The following is a 22,186-nucleotide window of genomic DNA, read 5'->3' as shown; positions in this document are numbered from 1 at the left end:
CACAGGTCTTAGCTCTGAAAATCACAGCTCTGCTCCTGTCTGTGAAACGGTTCCTATAGAAACAGCCTTGAAACTGAGATTACTTTTGTGTGGGAGTACTTTTTTTTAAATCTACCTCTCGCTAATTTGCTTTCTGCTTTATTTCCTCTTGGCCCCAGTGCAACATAGTAAATGCAGTTTATTTAGAATTAAACATTGTAATGTTGCTCTCTGCAGTCTGTACATAACTGTGTTCCATTACTTTCATTACTATGTGTGTGTGGCGCGTATAATCATCAAACCAAACCCTGAAAGAATGTGTAGATCGCCACGGCAGTAAAGAATAAATAGGATTACGCCATTATTTCATTGTATTGCTCTCAATGAGCGGAGGAAGGGGAATTACACACAAATTGCTGTCCACAAGAGAAAATGATCGAGAAAAAATAAATTTGGACAGATTTAGTATAATTATGATGATGATTATTAGCATGTAACACCAGCAAATGTATGTCTTGCAAAAATATTCAGTCCCTTGACCACTTTCTCAGATTTTACAGAAAAGCAGGTTATATTTATATTGAACTTGTGTTCCATGTGATACTTTATGTAAACATTTAAACACAAAAATTAGTTTAGGCTGGAATTGAAGAGTATTTAAAAAAAAAAATGCATTTTGCAAAAATATTCATCTAGTCTGCATGTGCCATATTGGCACAGTTGAAAAAATTGCCAGTGGATGTTTCATTTGTGTGCATTTGTTTCATTTCATTATGAATCCTATTTTGTACGAATTTTGCCAACATTTTGCAGAATTGGAAATGCAACAATTTGCAAATTTTCGTAACAAATGGATTCAAAGTGTTTTGATTCTGTTCACTTTCATAAAGGATAGCAAATTAGGGACTAATATTAAAGGACCACTATAGTCGCCCAGACCACTACAGCTTAATGAAGTGGTCTGGGTGCCAGTTCCCCCAGGGTTTAACCCTTTAGATGTAAACATAGCAGTTTCATAGAAACTGCTATGTTTACATTGCAGGGTTAATCCAGCCTCTAGTGGCTGTCTTCCTGACAGCCGCTAGAGGCGCTTCCCCAACGCTCCCCGATGCAGAACGCGCGGCTCTGGCCCTGCATGCGCATTCGGCTCCATTCGGGAGCTGACTTCGGAAGGGAAGGAGAGTTCACCAGCGCCAAGGGAGCCCGGCGCTGGATAAAGGTAAGTGGCTAAAGGGATTTTAACCCCTTCAGCCAAGTGGGAGGGGGTCCCTGAGGATTATATAGTGCCAGGAAAACAAGTTTGTTTTTCTGACACTATAGTGGTCCTTTTAAAAGCAATTTAAACAGCAAAATTAAGAAAACAGCCTTTTCTTTTTTTATTCTTAAAGGGAAACTGTAGGCACCCAGACCACTTCAGCTAATTGAGGTAGTCTTGGTGCTGTGACCCTTTTGCACTTAGTGCTACAATGTCAAACAGTGCAGTTCCAGAGAACTGCAATGTTTACATTGCAGCTCTAAGTCTGCCCACAGGGGCTGTATATCAGCTCATGGGACTCCAGCGTCAGATTTTCCCCATATGATAGCATTGAATAATGCTTTCCTATGGGGAGGTCTAATGCACGCGCGGCCATTGCCGCACATGCGCATTAGGTCCCCCGCCGGCTGATGTTGGCGGGGTAGGAGAGTGGGCGGAGCCTTACCCAATACCGAGGGACATTGGCGCTGGATTCAGGTAAGTGGCTGAAGGGGTTTTAACCCCTTTAGCCCCGCGGGAAGGGGGGTGCGACGGAGGGAACATATAAACCCTATAATGCCAGGAAAGCGGCTTTGTTTTCCTGGCACTATAGGATCCCTTTAATTTTCCTCTTTCAGCTGTTTAGTAGATGCCCTAATTTGGTATTTTTACATGGGATTGCCATAATTAAGGATGCCAAGTTAGGGACTTATCTACTAAGCAATTGAAACAGCAAATTTAAAGAAAAATAACTTTTTTTTTTTTTTTAAATTCAGCTATTTAGTATATAGCTCTCTAATTTGGTATCCTATCCCTACGAGGGATTGCCATGATTAAGGGTACCAAAGTAGGGACTTATCTACTAATCAACTAAAAAAGCTAATTTAAGGAAAAGGGTTTCTTTTATTTTTGCTATTTCAGCTATTTAGTAGACGGCTCCCAGATTTTGAACCCTTATGTGGAATTGCCCTATTTAAGGATGCCAAATTAGGACACTGTTTAGTAGTTGGCTCCCTAATTTTGTACCCTTACGTGGGATTGCCTTATTTAGAATACCAAATTAGGGTGCTGTTTAGTAGGGCACACTGTCACATACACTGTCATTTCCCCATACAACTACACTGTCATATACACATTAATTTATCCATGTGTGCACATTTATTTATCTACACGCGCACAGTTATGCTCTCTATCATTTACCCATACATGCACACAGGGCTGGAGTGTGAAGAAAATTCGGCCCGGGCATTTTTTAACCCCTTAAGGACTGAGCCAAATGTACACGTTTTGATAAAAATAAAACGTAAGCAAAACTTGGAATTTGACTATATGTCTGTTCAATCGTAATTCACCTCTTTCATATTAAGTGCACCAAAACGTGTTAAATATCCTTTTATTTAGGGGAAACAGGGCTTTCATTTAACATCAAATATTTAGCTATGAAACATAATTTAATGTGAATAAAATGTAAATAAATGTGATAAATGAAGAAATGTTTTTTTTTATTCTGCATGACATTTTAATTGGGAATGTCATAATACTGTTTCCTTTTACTGCAATAAAATACACATATTTGTATTTAGCGATGTCTTACGTGTAAAACAGTACGCCACTATGTACAGATTTTATGGTGTTTTGGGAAGTTACAGGGTCAAGTATACTTTTTTCATTTTTTTCACATTGAAATTCGCCAGATTGGTTACGTTGACTTTGAGACCGTATGGTTGCCCAGGAATGAGAATTTCCCCTCATGATGGTATACCATTTCCAATAGTAGACAACCCAAGGTATTGCAAATGGGGTATGTCCAGTCTTTTTTAGTAGCCACTCACAAACATTGGCCAAAGTTAGCGTTAATATTTGTTTGTGTGTAAAAAATGCATAAAACAAATTTGAACACCAATTTTGGCCAGTGTTTGTGACTAAGTGGCTACTAAAAAAGACTGGACATACCCCATTTGCAATACCTTAGGTTGTCTACTTTTGCAAATGGTATGCCATTATGGGGGTAATTCTCATTCCTGGGCTACCACACGGTCTCAAAAGCAATGTAACCAATTTCAATGTGAAAAAACTGAAACACAAGCCTTAGGATTAGTAGTTGGAGTAGGGTTAGGGGTAGGGTTAGTGGTTGGAGTAGGGGTAGGGTTAGGGTAGGGTAACCCTATTCCTAACCCTACCCCTCACCCTATGCTAACCCTAACCTTACCCCTAACCCTACCATAACCCTACTCCTAACCCTAACCCTGCTCCTAACGCAACCCTACCCCTAACCCAACCATAACCCTACCCCTAATCCTACCACTAGCCCTACCCTAACCCTACCCCTACCCTTAACTCTACCATAACCCTACCCCTAACTTATCCCTACACTTACCCCAAGTCCCGAAGTCTCCGAAGTGCTGAAGTCCCGAAGTGTTGAATTTCGGAATGCCGAACCGAATATTTTTCATCCCTAGTGGTTTTAATGTTGCTGAGCAGTGTACCTATGTGTGTAGTGTTGCTCACTAATTTAGTATCCTAAATAGGACAATCCCACATAAAGGTACTAAATTTGGGAAGCTATATGCTAAACAATGCCCGATTTGGTATCCTAAGTAGGCCAACCCCACATAAGGGTACCAACTTAGGGTAGCTATATACTAAGCACTACTCTAATATGATATTCTAAATAGGGCAATCACAGATAAGAGTATATACTAAACAGTGCCCTAATTTAGTAACCTTTAAATAGACTATTACATGTAAGGGCTCCAAATTTAGGGAAGCTCTCTACTAAACAAGACTCTATAGGAAATAAAAGATGGTTAAAAATGTGTGCCTTTTAAAAAACTCTTTTTTACAGCGTTTTGAATGAATAATTAGCAATCTTTTCCGTAACGACAGTGGCGGATGAAGGGTTACGTCTTAACCCAGCAGACATGCTTTAAAACCACTAAAACTCTTGGTGTCCAAATTTTTTTAAAAAACACTGTCTAAACATCTATTAACAGTAGCCTGTTCCTTAATCCCAGCACACTAGATACGACCAGATCCCGCCCCCCCCCCCATCCTTTAATGCCTATATGGAAAGAGTGGAAGCACTGGCGTACATACCGCGGTCGCAGCTGCTACCGGACCCGGCCCTCCACGCCACGGCCGCATTTTGCCAGCCTCTTCTCCTGGGGGGGCCCAGGAGCTGGCCACCTCAGGCCCCCCCGAGGCTGGCAGTGGCATCACTTTGCAGGCGCGCGAGGGAGCATTCTTCCCTGAGCTCTCTCTGCCCAACTCCCTCGCACGCACCGCAGTGATACCGGAGCCGGAATATGACGTCACTCCGGCTCCGGCATCAGTAAGCGGCGCGCAAGGGAGCTGAACAGCCGCCTGCAGTGACCGGCCACCCAGCAGCCCCACTGGACCCCAAGGAAAGCTGGAATCCCCTCAGCACTCCCAAAAGTAGGGAGGCTGGGGGATTAAAAAAAAAAAAAATGTGAGCGTGTGTGTGTGAGTCAGTGAGTGTGTTACTGTGTGTGTGTGTGTGTGTGTTACTGAGTGTGTTAGTTGTGTTTGTGTGTGTCTGTTATTGAGTGTGTGTCTGTTAGTGAGTCTGTTTGCTGTCTGTTAGTGAGTGTGTGTTTGTCAGTGAGAGTGTATGTTTTGTAAGTGAGTGTGTATGTGTGTGTCTGTCAGTGAGTGTGTATGTATGTCTTTCACTGAGTGTGGTGTGTCTGTCAGTAAATTTGTGTGTCTGTTAGTGTGTATGCGTCTGTTCGTGAGAGTGTATGTCTGTTAGTGAGTGTGTGTGTGTATGCTTGTCTGTTTGTGAGCGTGTGTTTGTTAGTGAGAGTGTATATGTGTTTGTCAGTGAGTGTGTATGTGGGTCTGTCACTATTAGTGTGTGTCTGTATGTGTATGTGTGTGTCTGCATGTGTGTGTGTGGGTCTGTATGTGTATCTCTTGGTCTGCATGGGTATCTGTTTGTCTGTATGTGTATCTGAATGTTTGTCATAAAAGGACCACTAAAGTGCCAGGAAAACAAACTCGTCCTTCCCACCCTTGTGGCCCCCCTCCCACTGGGCTGAAGGAATTAAAACTCCTTCAGCACTTACCTTTCTCCAGCGCCGGACTCCCTTGGCGCTGAGGATCTCTCCACCCCGATACGCCTCTCAGCTCCGAAGAGCTGCGCGCGCATTCAAACCGACCATAGGAAAGCATTACTCAATGCTTTCCTATGAACGGCCAGCGTCTTCTCACTGTAATTTTCACAGTGAGAATTGCGGAAGCGCCTTTATCAGCTGTCAGTGAGACAGCTACTAGAGGCTGGATTAACCCTCTGTGAAACATAGCAGTTTCTCTGAAACTGCTATGTTTTCAGCTGCAGGGTTAAACCTAGAGGGACCTGGCACCCAGACCACTTCATTGAGCTGAAGTGGTCTGGGTGCCTGTAGTGGTCCTTTAAGTGTATGTGTATCTGCATATACTGGCATACATACAGTGGTCGCAGGGGTTGCAGCCCTGCAACCAGGTGCCCGGCGCCATGTGTTGCGGCCCTGGCCCGCGAAGTGTAAGTGCCGGGGGGGGGGGAGGTACGGATCCGTTTTTGCACTGGGGCCCCAGTGTACGCCGCTGTGAGGAGAGCCAACTTGGGCAATACAAGGAGATGTGGAGAACCTGGTAGTTCTCCATATGTTCCAACTCGTAGGTGGTCCTGTAGTGGGGGGGGATTCAAGGTTTTGCGCATTGAGCGACCTTTCTGCTCTTGGCTGCTCTGCCCATTCTTTTTCATTGACACATACTTTTCATTACCACCCCCTCTACCCCCTTTTTGCCCCATATCTTATTTTTTTTTTATTTTTTTACTAATTCTTACTCAATCTTGTCCTACCCTCTCTATCACCTCTTATCTGATATGGGACATAAGCCCCTTTTGCTGTCCCGTCATAAACGTCTGATACATACGATTGCTCTTGTTGCAGATGTTTAAGACCCACAGGAGGTTCATTCTGGTTGTTTTATGTCCACAAATCTTTATACAAGTAAGTATGAGTCTGATTCCGGGCTGTAAACTGGACTTGTTATTAGTCTTTTTCCTACTATTTGTAATTGCAAAATTCTTTACAAATAAAGATTGTAACTAAAAATATGGCACACAGTTTACCTAAATCCAAAGGCTACCAGCCTTCACACCCAGAGATACCATTGTAAGACTACACTATTCACACTAAGAACACTCTGATGTCTGTTGTCAAGTCCTTTCCAGAACCTTATGCTGGACAATCACTCTTTACTGACCTCTCAGCAGCCACAATGGTCAAAACAAGGGAATTTTCGCAAGTTACCAGTCTATTACGGTCTCATAATATAGCTTAGAGATGGGTCTTCCCGCCCTCTCATGGTGTGGATAAATGGAGCAGCAGGGTAATCACCTCACCAGAAGATGGCGTGAAAGTGCTACACACATGTAATAGTGACTATGGATCCAACACAGAAAAGTGCAAGTCTTTGGCATCAAGCAAAGTTCCAGTGGACTGGAAAAAGGTTCCATCTCGGACCTGACTTCTCACTTCAAGGCTAATTTCTGACCTATTGTGGAGAATACCCCAGTGTCGCAGAGCCTGACTATGTTGGCCATGTTTTACATCTGTCACGGTGCCTCATCGGCACCATCAGATCGGTGCAGTCACACTATCGCATTGCCCGATTGGCACCACGATGACCGCATCTGATCGGTGCGGTCACACTAAAGGACGGAGATATTACTCCCCTTACCTCCAGAGCCTCTCCCTCTAGTTTACAGTTTGTAATTTGGCGGCCGGGTCCAGTGTTAGGAAGGACGCCGGCTTCTGCAAGGCGGCGCTAATTATTAACGCCACCCACAATGACGTCACTAGTGACGTGAACGTTCGTGTGGCGTCACGTTTTCGCCCACGCTTTCACATGGCTTCCAATTCTTCATGTTATTACCACATATAGTCATGCCCCCTGATGGTAGGATGAGCTCCCACGCACTTCAGGGCTTAGAGCCAGATAGTCTGTACTGATAATTCTCAACCCACTATTCTAGTGTCACTTATGTATTGAATGTATTATTCATGTTTGTTGTTGATATAAACGCAGAGTTAGCTTCTTGGAGAAGTTCTTTGATAAAATAGAGTCCCTGAAAGAGGGTAAAGTTGTAATATGTAAAGATTTTAACTGAGATTGTAACTGCCTTCCCTAATACAACAGAAACTGAGCTCTGGTTTACACCGCCCAGTCCTACAACACAATCTCCATGATAAAAAGGCAGAAAAGTAAGTGAAGAAAATCCCTCACTCCCAAAAAACATGCAGCCTCAACTCCAAAATTAAATAAGCATGGATATACTGGTTTTCATCATACTTATAGTTCAGTAGGTGAAATAACAGGGTTACCTTCTCGGTGCTGGAATCCCCAGTAATCAAATGGTACTTCATGTTTAGAAAGCACCTGGAGTGGTGCGAAATGCATCCAGGGCTTCTCTAATCTTTCTTTAGGGTTGACTTCTTTGGTGGTCTTCCCCCTCTACAGCAGCTGTGGTTGTTCCTATGCTAGAGTTTTGGACTTTTTATACTTTCTTCACTCACAACTTTTTTTTTCATTTTTCACATGCTTTTCACTTGGACCAATACAGCATACATGAGGACTGTTTTTCTAGTATCTTGCCATATGTATCTTCTGTTTTGACTTCAATAAATGTGCATTTTTCTATAATTTCTTCCTGATGTATTTTTGGGGATTCACCATGAATGCGGATCAACAAACTTGTCCTGTGTGAAGTACAATCTCCATGATGCATGGAAGGTGCTGAACCCATTCAAGGAAGATTATACATTCTATTCTGCTGTGCTCCAAAAATAATCGAGGATCTGTGTAGATGGCTAAATTTATTTATTTTACTTGTAAAATATTTTACCAGGAAGGTCTTACAAATGATTACAAAAGCCACAATAGAAACCAATAACTGGTCAGGTCATGGCCCGGTCTCCATCTCTATAGCAACTTTTCACCCCAATAGGGGACCTGGCAAGTGGCGACTCAATGAGGACCTGATGGAAGAACCTCAAATTACTCAAAAAGTAAGAACAGTGATTTTTTTCAAGCTAACTTCAATCAACTGCTGAAATAATATGACTAGCACACAAACCAACCATCTGTGGAATCTTTATCCAGCAAAGAGCCTGAAGGAAAAGGGTCTCACCAAGAATTATAAGCAACTATCGGCCCAGCCCTCAGCTCAACATCTACAACGCATCTGCCAAACCAAACAGAAGCTAAAAGAGACAAGATATAAGCAATGGGGCATCATCTACGCAGACTGGCCCATCCATATTACTCACAGGGCAACAAAGCAGGTACATTACTCATCAATAAACTGAAACGTAAAAATTTCAATAACAAAAATCCCATTCTTCTGCACTGATGATGGAGTTAAACTAACAAATCCTTCACATTGTAAATGAACTAGCCTCTTACTACCACTCATTGAATAACTTACACGCTGACATTAATGCTCCTTAACCATCAGCCCAAGAAACCTTTGAATATTTGGAGGAAATCACTCTGTCTCAAGTCTCAGCTTAACAGAACAGAGACCTGGCTTCCCCTATTGCAAAGCAGAAAGTACCGAAGGCTATTAAAGCCCTCCCTCTTACTAACAGTTACTACCGTATGTTCTTTGACCTACTAGGGCCCGATTTAATAGACTTATTTCATTAAATTATGGCCTTTGGAAATATCCCCCCTGAGATGCTATCTACAACAAGTGTGATTCTACATATACCTGGCAAAACGTGCGCCAATTTTTGCCCTCTATCTTTACTTAACTGAGATCCAAAACTGTATGCGAACGTCATAGCCACTAGACTCAATAAAATCCTACTGGAATTAGTATCTAAGGATCAGTCTAGCTTTGTCCCTGCAAGACATGCCACAGTCAAAACCAGATCCATATTAAATAAGATAGAACATGCCCATTTCAAGTGTAACCTGCTTTCTCCTAGTTTAGATGCAGAAATGGCTTTTGATCACCTTAATCTGCTGTCCTATAGAAATTGGAATGTCTCTGGCATTTTTTTAAAGCAATACTAGCCCTTTATACAGCCTCCTCCGCAAGAATTATGAATTGAAGTTTTCTATCTAACACCTTTTCCATTTTGAATGGAACTCGCCAAGGATGCCCCCTTTCTCCATTAAACCTAGAACCTATTAGTGAAAAAATATGTCCTTGTTTGAGAATGACATCCTGCATTGCCTTACTAACCCTTTAATATCCCTGCCGTTGCTTATCAAGACACTTACAAGATACAGTGCAGTTTTAAAATGTGGAGAAAACACAAGCCTTCCCTATCGGAATTCGAAGCACTCAAGTACAGCTACTAAAAGAGAATTACCAGTTCGATTGGAGAATAGACTTTAAAACATACCTATGTGTGAGATTTGCAAAATCAAAACAAATTATATTGCAGAAGACCAAGACAACAGTTGAAGCAAGGGACAAAAACAAGCTTTAGTGGATGGCCAGGAAACCAGGATGAAAAATGTCTATATTGCCTACAATTCTATACCTTTTCTGCACGTTGCCTATCCAAATTCATGATAAAGTGTTGAAGGACTTTCAAACTGTCTTATCCTCATACATATGGAAAAAATGCCCCCCCTTGAATCTACAGTAAAACATGCAGGCAACGGGAGAATTAGGTATCCCCAACATTAGAAACAACTACTACAATGCTACACACTCGCTCAACTTCTCTCGCTGAGCACAAGTGCCTTCATATGGCTTTTGCTCAATCTAGAAAACTCCTGTCAGGAACCATTCTCCCTCCAGCACCTTTAGCACGTCAGAGAGCAACGACCCAAATGCCTTCTCATGCCCTGACCACCACAACACACTCACTGAAGATCTGGTCAACTAAAGTACCCTATTTAGTCCGTAACCTATCGCTGTTGCACTGTGCTCCGCTGCTGCACTCTGTCTATTCACGGAGCACCTAAACCTAACTTAGCGTATCTCATGCGACGTTCACCAAGTGAAACATCTCAAATTTCCATATATGATAAATTAGGAGAAAAAAAACTACACAAGACTTTCATCATAGACGCCTGGAAAAATACAATATCACATATACATCGAGCCATCAGATGTTTAGATCTTTGGGAATCCCCGAAAATCTCTTAATGACCTTACACAACAGAAGCTTGCCTACCTGTTTCCAGACTCTTTCCCAACTTTCTGGCGATGTCTGATGGAAGATGACGCCCTAATCCATATTCTTGGAGTTGCCCCCGCTTACAACAAAGACACCAAAGCATCCGAAACACTCCCACTTCTTGCTGAAGTTTATTTACTTGAAATGTTCCCAGACATGATACAGGGCCCAGCTAAAACTATGATAGTACATACGGTATTTTGTTTGTTGCTATTTAACGATGAATGAGTATCTACACCTGTCTGTTGCAAGTGTTCTTTTAATTGCGAATATGTCACTATGTATGATGTGATGAAAACATAAAAGAATACTATAGGGTCAGGAACACAAACAGCACTGCCCCATGAAGCACCTCTAGTAGCCATCTGATGAGTGGTCAGTGGAGTTATCACTAGGCTGTAATGAAAACACTGCCTTTTCTCTGAAAAGACAGTGTTTACTGCAAAAAGCCTGAATGGAATGATTCTACTCAGCAGAACAAATACAATAGGCTGTAGTTGTTCTGGTGACTATAGTGTCTATTTAACCCCTTAGCCCCTTAAGGACCAAACTTCTGGAATAAAAGGTAATCATGACATGTCACACATGTCATGTGTCCTTAAGGGGTTAAACATTTAAATACGGATAAAAATGTAGAAGGGAAGGAATATGATTTGAGAAGACATTTCCCCCAGCTAAAAGCAGAAAGCTGGGCAGCAAAAATGGGTGTGAATGGAATTAACAATAATGTGTGACGTAATGTCTGTTGCTTGGAAGAGGCAGAGAGCACCAGTGCAGAGATATGAAAATAGCTCTTTGGTCAAACCGGCACTGTCATGGTTTCTTTTTTTTTTTATTTTTCCTTACCGTATGTTTCCTGTATTTTATTGATTATACAACCCCATCTCTTTATTTATATTAATTATCTGGGCGCACTGTCTGTCTGCTGCACTTCTATGTACAAAAGAACGACAGAATCCCAACTACTCATCCGCTGAGCTCAGAGGGCAGGTAGTGGAATGGTGAGCTCAGACTATACAATCTAAAAGAGAAAAAAATTAACCTTTATTAATAACTAGATCATAATTACTGAGACCAAAAAGAAAACCAGAAACCCACCACACGGGGTCTGGCCGAAAAAGGTGAGAGTAGAGGTAAAGGTACAGGAAAAGATGGGGAGGTAGATGGTATCCACCAAACAATTAGGTACAGGACAGAGCTGGATTATCGAGAGAGGGTAAATCCCTATAGAAATAACCTAAATACAGGTAAGGAGAATGGGAATCAAAACGTCCATGCTTCCCTCATATATGCATAAGTTAGAACCAAAGCCTAGGTACGGAAAAAAGTGAAAGAAAAGGGGGGGCACATGGACTAAATGTCTATCTACCATAACCACTGGAGTCCAGAAGAAAAATAAAATAAAAGCAGCAAACAAGCATAAAGTATATAAGCTAGATACTGTCCCTGATTACCTCGGCACCGCACAAGACTAGTACCTACCTAAACCAAAGACCAAAAATGTGAAATTAAAGAAACGCCTGATGCACGCTTCGGCATGTACATACGCCGTTGTCAGGGGCAGAATAAGCAAAGCCATGAGGTGAGTTAAATACCACTAATTAGCCATGTGTGTCTAACCCAATAATGGGTTCATCGTTAATTAGGAAGCCAATTGGTGCAACAAGGTATGATCCAGGGGGAGCTACCAACAGTGCCGGCCAAACATCAAACATGTGGCCACAGATAAGCCACGCCTTCCATATAGACAGACGGTTAAGAGACAGATTGATTAAGACTATGTGTCAATCAACTCAAAGAGGGCGGGCTCAAACTTTCGAGTCTCCCTGAGTGGAGAAATGGATAAAATAAAGAAGGGGTGTGTTTATCACTGGGCTCATTAACCCTGAATGCGCCAGACAAGGCAAAGTCGTAGTATAACACCTCTTATACCTCTAATCCTCCCTACAGTGCATCAGACTCAAGTTCCCCTCTCTAAAAGCGTGACTGTGGCATGTAAACCAAGCTGTCACAGACTAAATATAGGACCAATAAGCATATGGAGGCGGGCTTAGATGGCAAGATCCACATCAGGCCAAGCGGAGGGTTGCCTAGGCAACACACTATTTGTGAAGTCCTGTCGATTGCCCCCTTCTTACTGCTGGATTGTGGGTAAATTTGATTGGAAAACAGAGACAGAGTCCTGTGTAAGCTTCACCCATTGTCCAGTTTTTTTCAACCTGGCTGCTATACATTAGGAAAAGTTGTCTGTAGTCAAAACCTTATGTATTTTATGAAAACTAGAGTGCTCGGGTAAAAAACAATAAAAAGAGGGGGCGGAGTCTGACCGCCAAGCTGTACAGACGCGTGGGGAAGGAGCTCCCAGCGGGCGAGCACAAAATAAGGCGATATCAGCAGTTGTGTAGCCCAAAGACCTACCAGAGTGCTCTACCCATGTCGGGGGAGCTCCAAAGAATCGGGGGATACCCTTTTGGAACCTGTAGGGGCACATAGAACGCAACGCAAATTGAGGCCTGCAGGAGTTGGAGCCGGGGAGAGGCGGCCGCTCTCTCCGACACCGGACACCCCAGAAAGCACTACTGACCTCCTAACCGCCCCCCCCTCTGGGCCGGTGGGGGTTATCCCGGTCCCCACAAGATAAACAGGCTAACGACGAAAGCAAGAGAGACAAGCTTGGCAACCGGCAAAAGCACGAGTCAGCCAGAGTGTGTCCAAGATGGCCGCCCACCGACAAATAACGGAAACAAAAAAAACAGGAGCACCCTCACCCTCTGGTGGCCCTAGACCGACTCTGCTCAGCCTTCTGTGGGATACTGTGTGACAGGGGAGTGCCCTACCCTCAGGCGGCACGGGCAGTGGCCTCGTGGATCCGTCCGGAGATCCGCCGACGCCGATATGGAGACCCACTGCGGACCTTCGGGGAGGCAGTCCGGCCACGCAGGCGTCGACCCATGACAGGGCGGGAAACAAACCTCGCAGACCTGGGCATACACACCCACCTCCACAAACGGGGTATGGTGAGGGCCGGGTACCCCCAAGGCCCCAACAACATGCCAAAGCACAACACCACGGACCAGCAAGCTCCCACGCGGCGACCCAGGGCTGAAACCGAGCTGCGCGCTGTGGCAAGGGTAACAGACACACCACACAGAGCCGCTGGGGGAGCCGGGCCTGCAGAAGCCGTACAGACACTTCAGACGCCAGGCACCTCCCTGCCCAGTATAGGCATCGGCTGACCACCGACTCACCAGACAATAAGGCCAGCTCACCGACGCCTCCGGTAGTGAGCCTCAACACTCACATGGAACTCTAATCGGACTGCCCATGAGATTACCCACGAGCTAGACCGCAATTGATTATATTACTTAATCTTTGAACTGCCACCATTTCACCCCTTGCAGAGTTTTTAGCGTTGTTGCCTACATGCGTTTACCTGCACCGTATTATTTTACTAGCTGGTCCTATCTAAAGTGGCAAATTAAGCTTGTTATACAACCAGCAATAACACGGTTGGTCTATTCCCACGCTCTCCTCCTCAACAAAGCATTGTTCTGTGCCCTTATAGCCTAGCATGTTGTATTACAAAATGCTGATGTCAAGCATATCGTTTAACATTTAATTTTATTTTATTATTATTTTTAATGCGTAATATAGGCATACATTTAAACAACTAGTCTGCTTCACATAATACGCTGTTACCTCTGCTAGCTTCACATCTAGTTCCTATATGTCACAATACACCCAAACTACACACCTATCACCTTAAGCGCAACTAGTTTTGTTCAATGCATGTTATACCACAAAAACGATGTCTAATAGTCTGATGTCTTCATGTAATATAAAAATGTGCCGTATAAACTGTCACACCTTGATATGTCATGGAAATGCTTGTAGATGGTGTCGTGGCTCTGCACGCTTGATGTCAAACTATGCACAAGAAAAATAAAGAATTAAAAAAAAAAAAAAACAATAAAAAGAGGTACAGACACAGGAAGCTAGCAGATAAGATACATTTTATATGTGGTAACAGAGCTGCTTTAAGAGAAGGGAGGAAGGAAATTCTGAGGTAGCAATGTAGACCATGTGAGCAGGGCATATTACACAAAAAGAGACAAGAGGAGAGTTAAAAGGACAACATTCTAAATGAAGATGGAGACGTATTGCAGTTCTGCACAGAGAAAAGGTAATGAGGAAAAAGATACGTGAAATAAGAATCGGCTGAGTGAGAATGAAGGGTTAACAATGAAAATAATTATAACTATGTGTATGCCAAGGGATGGGTGGGTGCCGTGTGGCAGGAATTAAACAGGGCTAGTCAGTCACTAAAGTGAGAATTCAAAGTAAATTTCACTATGGAGGTGTGATTTGCTAAGCTGGAAACATTCTCTATGTCAGCTTTGCTTCCAATTCGGCTACTTTGGCCTTAAATTTGAAATTCACTTTTAATTCTCACTTCAGTGAAATACCCTGAAAGTGTGCTGGACCCTTGAGTTATCTGCAATTCTTTAAGACTCTTGCACTTTATAGAAAATGCAGGTTAGTTCATTATATGGAAATCCAGGCTGAAGTTTAAATGATTCCCAATGCCATATTGACAAGATGGATGAAAACTGTTAGAGACTGACAATTTGCTCTCTCTTCCCCTGCAGTGCTTGAAAATTAAAGCTGTCCCATACTGCCAATTTACTCACCCTATCCCCGCAGTGCTTGACAGACAGAGACTGTTAAACACTGACACAAGGCTCTCTCAAAAGAATTTAATTTTACCATAAAGGTGACATCAGGGTGCGGGAGGGTGTGGAGGTCGGGGAGCATTGCAACCATCTAATCAGAATTATTGAAGAATATGGAATGGATAATATAATATAAGGGATAATGGAGATACAGATGCCGTTGACTTTGAGACACGGGTTACATATATTTGCAGTGCATTACAAATAGATAAACAGAGCAGATAAATGAATAGGTTTCTGCAAACAAATGTAAAGGGCCTGTGAACGTAATCATTTGTGGTACAGTCATTTCCTTTGTCTTCGCTGAGAATTCTCTTGCTTTAAAGAGCAGATGTTATCAACAATAAATGCATGCCTTACCCTTACATTACACCTGATAACATTCACATAGCATCGCAGAATAATTAGATATTTAAAACACACCTACAAGGGATAGAAACAATTGAATCAGCTGTTGATGGAATGTTGCTGTAATCTGGTTGGCTGAGGCTAATGAGGGCTGTAGTCCACCAACAACCAGGGTCAATAATGTCTGTTAGTGGTATAATGACATGTTTATTTCATATGTAGACTTTTTTTTCCTTGGATCCTAATTTTTGTTTGTCTTTCTGTCTCATGTTTCAGAACATTCCTAGGGAAGACTTGGAATATTATGGAAGAAACTTGGTCCAGAGATGGGCAGTCCTAAAGAACTACAGAGATTACAGCTGTCAAAACCAGATGTTGGCAGCGAAAGCATTTCCCTTCGATCACCCATATCATCCAGGATCTGGCAGGCAGAAGATCCTACACGCCATTTAGGGTTCACTGGAGAGGATGTAAGCATGAGAAATTTCTGTGCCAGCGTACACGGTGATAATGATTTTATGGAAGGAAGTTTTAGCTTTGATACTGAAGGAGAGAGCTTTCTAGCAGCACAAAGGGACAATTCTGTGGATACAGTTTTGGAAGTTCAGGAAGAGCAAATGTCATTAAAACAACATGATTGTAGCACGGATTTGAGCAGGTCTGGGAGATCCTTGGCAGAGTGCGCATTCACTCCCTCCCGGGATAAAGAAATAGCACAAACAGACTTTAAAACCTCAAAAGATGTCCTAGAATGTACAGACATTAAACAGGACAGCATTAAAACAGCAGGGATCTCCTGTGAAAGTATAATATATGGCAGCAAGGTTACCGGTGAGAAAACCCACTGTGAATCTGTGCCAGAAGGAGAACGTTTACATATTGTGGTTGAACCTTCGAGTGAATTGAAAACAGAGCTTAGTACTGAAACAAGGATATCAAAAAACAAAACATCTCACACAAATGAGACTGGATATGAATCTTGCATGCCTTCTGCACCGGACACCAGCATTTCACCTTCAAACGTTTCTTCTTCAGTGGAACCCGCAAAAGCCACTCCCCAGTTACCCCCACACTCTGGTGAAAGAAAGGAACATTCTAACAATTCTTGTGCAAATTCAAATGCAGGTACCACTATGAATACATGCAAAGTCTCTGGATCAGAAGGTCAAAATCCTTTAGATGGAACCTTATCAGACACACCAAAGCAAGACAAAGAGAATATCAGCAATGAAAAAAAACACGAAACCTCATCAGATGGAAACAAAGGCTGTAAGGAGACTGCCGGTTGGGACAATAGTACAAAAACACAGTATTGCGAGCAGGTGACTCCCAGGAACAACATTAGCGCACAGTCCAACAAGGTGGAGTACAGATCTATTGCTGTAAGCCCCATTATTCCTCCAGGGAGTGGAACATCTTTTACATTTCATTCTGGAGTGGAAACTATAGGGACTTCATCTGATACAAATTCTCATAATGTCGGGACAGCTAATCATAAGGAGCAGCTACCTAAAACATATTCGTTTGAGCTCACTCCTCCCAGTCAGGAAGTCAGTGCAGATACAACAGTGCAATTTAGGTCTATAGCAGTAAGTCCCATTATTCCACCAGATGGGTCAGAATCATTTACATTTCAACCAGAACCCAGCTCCCAATCCACTATATCTCAACATGGTTTTGGCACAGATCAGAGAACAGACAAAACATGTGTTGATAGTTTTCCAAAAACATGTTCATTTGAACTAACACCTCCAAGTTTAGATGTTGGAACTGAGACCAGAGTGGAGTGTAAATCTGTAGCCGTGAGTCCCATTATCCCACCAGATGGAACTTCATTTACATTCCAAACATTAAAAAGCACCTCTAATGTTACACCAGGTGCACAGAACAAACAAAGTAGTAATGTACTCTCAAAAACATACTCTTCTGAGTTGACTCCAATTAATCAAGATGTAGGGACACAGGCAGACAACAGAGTAGAATGTGTTTCAGTAGCAGTTAGCCCAATTATTCCTCCAGATGGATCACCTTCTTTTATTTTTCAATCAGAACAAAAGCATCAGGAAATTGGCATGAACATTGCAGGCAAAGCAGGAGAAAATGAGTCTATTTCCTCAGCTACAAATCTACAGCATCAGAAAGGAACCACTGAAATGCAGAACCAGACCATTCGCACCAGAGCCCAATGTGTCTCTGTGGCAGTCAGTCCTATTGTTCCTCCAGATGGAGCTTCTTCTTTTACGTTCCACACAGAAAAAGATACTAAAGACATAGATAACCTTTCTAAGACTTACTCGTTTGAGCTCACACCTCCTGATGAGGATGCTCGGACAGGTAAAAAGGTGGAATACCGATCTGTGGCTGTAAGTCCTATTGTTCCACCTGGTGAATCTTCTTTTACTTTCCAAACAGAAAAACAAAACATGTTGCCCAAAACATGCTCAGTTGAGATAACACCACCAAGTCAGGACATTGGCACTCAAGCTAACAAAGTCGAATGTGTGTCTGTTGCTGTAAGCCCATTTGTTCTGCCACAGGAGTCCTCTACTTTCACATTCCAAACAAAACAGACTGATCCAGAATCAAGTGCACTTCCAGAGGCTAAGTCACTTCAGCTTAAACCTCAGAGTCAGGATGTTGGAGTTCAGGTTGACATAAGTGTACTGTGCACATCAGTAGCTGTTAGTCCGTTTGTACCCTTAGATGGGTCTTGCTCTTTCATATTTCAAACTGAGGCGATAAATCAAGGTGCTTCAAGTTTAGGATGTTCCAATGTAAAGCCTAGCTTAAAGGATGCAGAAATGCAAGTATCTATTAGAGTTGAAACCAAATCTGTCGCTACTGACCCAATGACACCCACTGGCAAGTCTCCCCACACTTCTTATCCTGAAGTCCGTGTAAAAGATCCCAAAGGAGATCACCCAGAACCGGTACGAGAGGTTAGTTGGGACGAGAAAGGGATGACTTGGGAAGTGTATGGAGCATCCATGGAAGTAGAAGTTTTGGGGATGGCAATACAGAAACATCTGGAAAAGCAGATTGAAGAACATGGCAGGCAGAAAGTGATGACCCCTCAAAACACAAGAGGGAGCTCAGTTCGAGGAACCACAGTAAAAAGTGAGACCAAAAGGCAACCCAATGCTTTTCGCTCATGCTTTTCGCACAGAAAGCCTCGCTGCTGTTCACGATCTGCCCCTGCAGTGGAGTAACTAAAAAAAAGACGCAAAAGCAAAAAAATAAAAAAAAAATGGAAAAATATAAATATTTTGAGAAAACAGAAAGTCTTAATGTGTCTCCCACAGCTGTTATGTTAAATCTCAGTTGACTGAGTTGACAAGAGAAAGAAGAAACATTGGACATCAAAGATGCAACTTGGAAGACCATTCTGGAACTGCGAAGGGACCTCGTTCTAAGGACTGATGTGACATTCTGCCAAATGAGCCAAACACTTTAAGTAAAAACAGTGAAAAAGGCTATACCAAGACAAGCAGACGAAGTTAACAGTGTCTTATTTAAAACTGGGGGAAGCGAATAAGACAGTAAGAATGTAAAATTTGCTGCTTGGTGAGATTTAAAATATGTCATCTAAAGTTTTCGAAGCACAGATCTGTACAGCAACCAGTTTATCAGACAAAACAATATTGTATATTGGACCTGTATGCTAAGCTGACCCACGAGTATTGTTCTTAATTAAGTGGTAACAGTTCTCTTGTTGTACCTGTGTTGTCTTTCCAGTTTGATGTATTTGATACCATTTTTTACAAGATTAGGGTATTAGGATTTTGCCAGATTAAGACCTTATTGGTTTGATCGGTAGGTTAGAAGTTCAGAGATTTTGATATGATTCAAACATTTGCAATATGTTCAAGTGATAAATGCCATAATCCTCCATTTATATACTTGGTTATGGGGAAGACACATCGATGCATATTCTGTATAATTGTTTGAGATACTATGTCGCTCTTCATTTTCGCTGTGACAGTTTAAAACAGTATTTTAGTTGGGAAACCTATTGGACCATTGCCATATCCAAGAGGTGACTTTTTTCCTACTCTACACATTGTACGCACAGATAATTTAACTTGTATTAATATTGCTTAGCTATTGGATGTCAGAATTTTTTTCCACTACAGCAGCACAGAGCTGCAGTTCCTAAATGACGACATTGTGCAGCCAGTGGTTTTCATTGGTCCGTTTGGATCATTACCCATGCACTGGAATAGAATGTATTAAAATAGTGAGCCCCTCTTATGGAAGGCTATAAATGTGAGTTGGAAACCTGAAAAGTGATGTCTGTTCGTGCCGAATAATTGTCCAAAAATTAAAGAAAATGGCAGAGCTGGAAACATTCTCTAATTTATCACAAGTCAGTTTAATTTACAGGGTTATTTACTGAAGTGAGTATTGTTGCGAATTCCAAGAACTTAAGGCCAAAGTAGCCAAACTGGAAGCAAAGCTGACTTGGAGAATATTTCCATTTTGACTCTTTTAGACTTAAAGGGACACCATAGGCATCAAAACTACTTTAGCTTAATGAAGCAGTTTTAGTGTATAGACAATGCCCCTACAGTATCACTGCTTATTTATCTGCCATTAAGGAGTTAAGTCACTTTTGTTTCTGTTTCTGTTTATAAAGCCCTAGGCACACCTCCCTTGGCTATGATGCACACAGCCTTCATGAATAACATGGTTTCATTTTGAATCAGCTATTCATTTACTTTAAAATTGTTTATTCTGCTCTGTAAATAAGAAATTCAAAATTAAACATACTGTGCTAAAAAGAAAGTTCAAACATTAGATTCCTCTTTACAGGAAGTGTTTAGGAAGGTTGTGCAAGTCACATGCAGGTTGGTGTGAACAGGGCTTCATAAACAATGTGGTTTAACTCCTAAATGGCAGAGAAGTGAGCAGTTATACTGTAGGGGCATGATCAGTGTGCAGGGGCATGATCTATGTACTAAAACTGCTTCATTACACATAAGTTGTTTTGTTGCCTATAGTATCCCTTTAAATTTGAAATTAACTTTGAATTTCTGATAATCCTTGCTAGTGAATAACCTTGTTAGTGTTAAGTAAATAAATCCTACATCTTATTTTTGGAACTGGCGAAAGTGAAATAAACCAAAGTGGCTCTGTCTGCAAGGGACAATTAGAATGAAGTCAACCCAATCATTTTAATGTGTTATATAAATGTATATATAATATTTATAATATATAAACAAAAATGTAGTAAAAAGAATCCAAAACAGTTCTCCCACATTTCACGAACTTCTAATTTACAAAATAGTAAAAAACTAAAAGTTAGCATTCAGTAATTATTAATTAATTAGTAATTATCTCTTCTGAGGAAGACAGAATGATCTATAAGATTAGGCAGAAATAGGCTAAGCAAGTTACAAGAGCTTCCAAATCACACACAGAAGAGAAAATAGCACAGTCAGTAAAAAAGGGGGACAAAACTTTTTTAGATACATAAATGAGAAAAGAAAAGTAAACCAAGGATTAGTTAGATTAAAAACAAATTAAGGAAGGTATGTAGAAGAGGATAAAGGTCTAGCTGACTGCCTCAATGAATATTTTTGTTCAATATGTACAGATGAAAATGAAGGAGAGGGACCTCAGTTAAGAAAAAATATAAATTAGTTATTTATTACACGTGAGTTTACAGAGGAAGAGGTTCTATTTCAACTGTCAAAAGTAAAGACAAATAAGTCAATGGGACCTGATGGAATACACCCAAAGCTATTAAAAGAGCTTAGTGGTGTACTAGCAAAACCATTAACAGATTTATTTAAAAAATCATTGATAACAGGAGTAGTCCCAGAAGATTGGAAGTTGGCGAATGTTGTGCCCATTCACAAGAAAGGTAGTAGGGAGGAGTCGGGCAACTATAGGCCAGTAAGCCTTACTTCAGTAGTGGGGAAAGTGATGGAAACAATGTTAAAGGATAGGATTGTTGAACATCTAAAAACACATGGATTTCAAGATCAGAAACAACATGGGTTTACTTCAGGGAGATCATGCCAAACTAATCTTATTGATTTTTTTGATTGGGTAACTAAAATGATAGATCAGGGTGGTGCAGTAGACATTGCTTACCTAGATTTCAGTAAGGCTTTTGACACTGTTTCACATAGAAGGCTTATCAATAAACTGCAATCTTTAAGTTTGGATTCCAATATTGTTGAATGGGTGAGGCAGTGGCTGAGTGACAGGCAACAGAGGGTTGTAGTCAATGGAGTATATTCGAAGCTTGGGCTTGTCACCAGTGGGGTACCTCAGGGATCTGTACTTGGACCTATTCTCTTTAATATTTTTATTAGTGATATTGCAGAAGGTCTTGATGGTAAGGTATGTCTTTTTGCTGATGATACTAAGATATGTAACAGGGTTGATGTTCCAGGAGGGATAAGCCAAATGGCTAATGATTTAGGTAAACTAGAAAAATGGTCAGAGTTGTGGCAACTGACATTTAATGTGGATAAATGCAAGATAATGCATCTTGGACGTAAAAACCCAAGGGCAGAGTACAGAATATTTGATAGAGTCCTAACCTCAACATCTGAGGAAAGGGATTTAGGGGTGATTATTTGTGATGACTTAAAGGTAGGCATACAATGTAACAGAGCAGCAGGAAATGCTAGCAGAATGCTTGGTTGTATAGGGAGAGGTATTAGCAGTAG

General features: G+C 41.7%; 1 protein-coding gene across 1 annotated transcript in view; it reads left to right on the top strand.

Moving 5' to 3' along the window:
• The window catches only part of GPRIN1 (G protein regulated inducer of neurite outgrowth 1), a 51,939-nt gene extending 31,271 nt beyond the window's left edge, over nt 1-20,668 (top strand). Inside the window, exon 2 of the mRNA XM_063447281.1 lies at nt 15,780-20,668. Coding sequence (XP_063303351.1) covers nt 15,830-18,712 — 2,883 coding nt within the window. The 5' untranslated portion in view covers nt 15,780-15,829 and the 3' untranslated portion in view covers nt 18,713-20,668. The remainder of the gene's footprint in view (nt 1-15,779) is intronic.
• The last annotated feature ends 1,518 nt before the right edge of the window (nt 20,669-22,186 follow it).

The sequence above is a fragment of the Pelobates fuscus genome, chromosome 3 (genome assembly GCF_036172605.1).
Source record: "Pelobates fuscus isolate aPelFus1 chromosome 3, aPelFus1.pri, whole genome shotgun sequence".
In the NCBI taxonomy this organism is placed as follows: domain Eukaryota; kingdom Metazoa; phylum Chordata; class Amphibia; order Anura; family Pelobatidae; genus Pelobates; species Pelobates fuscus.
This window is presented reverse-complemented; position numbering and strand designations above follow the sequence as displayed.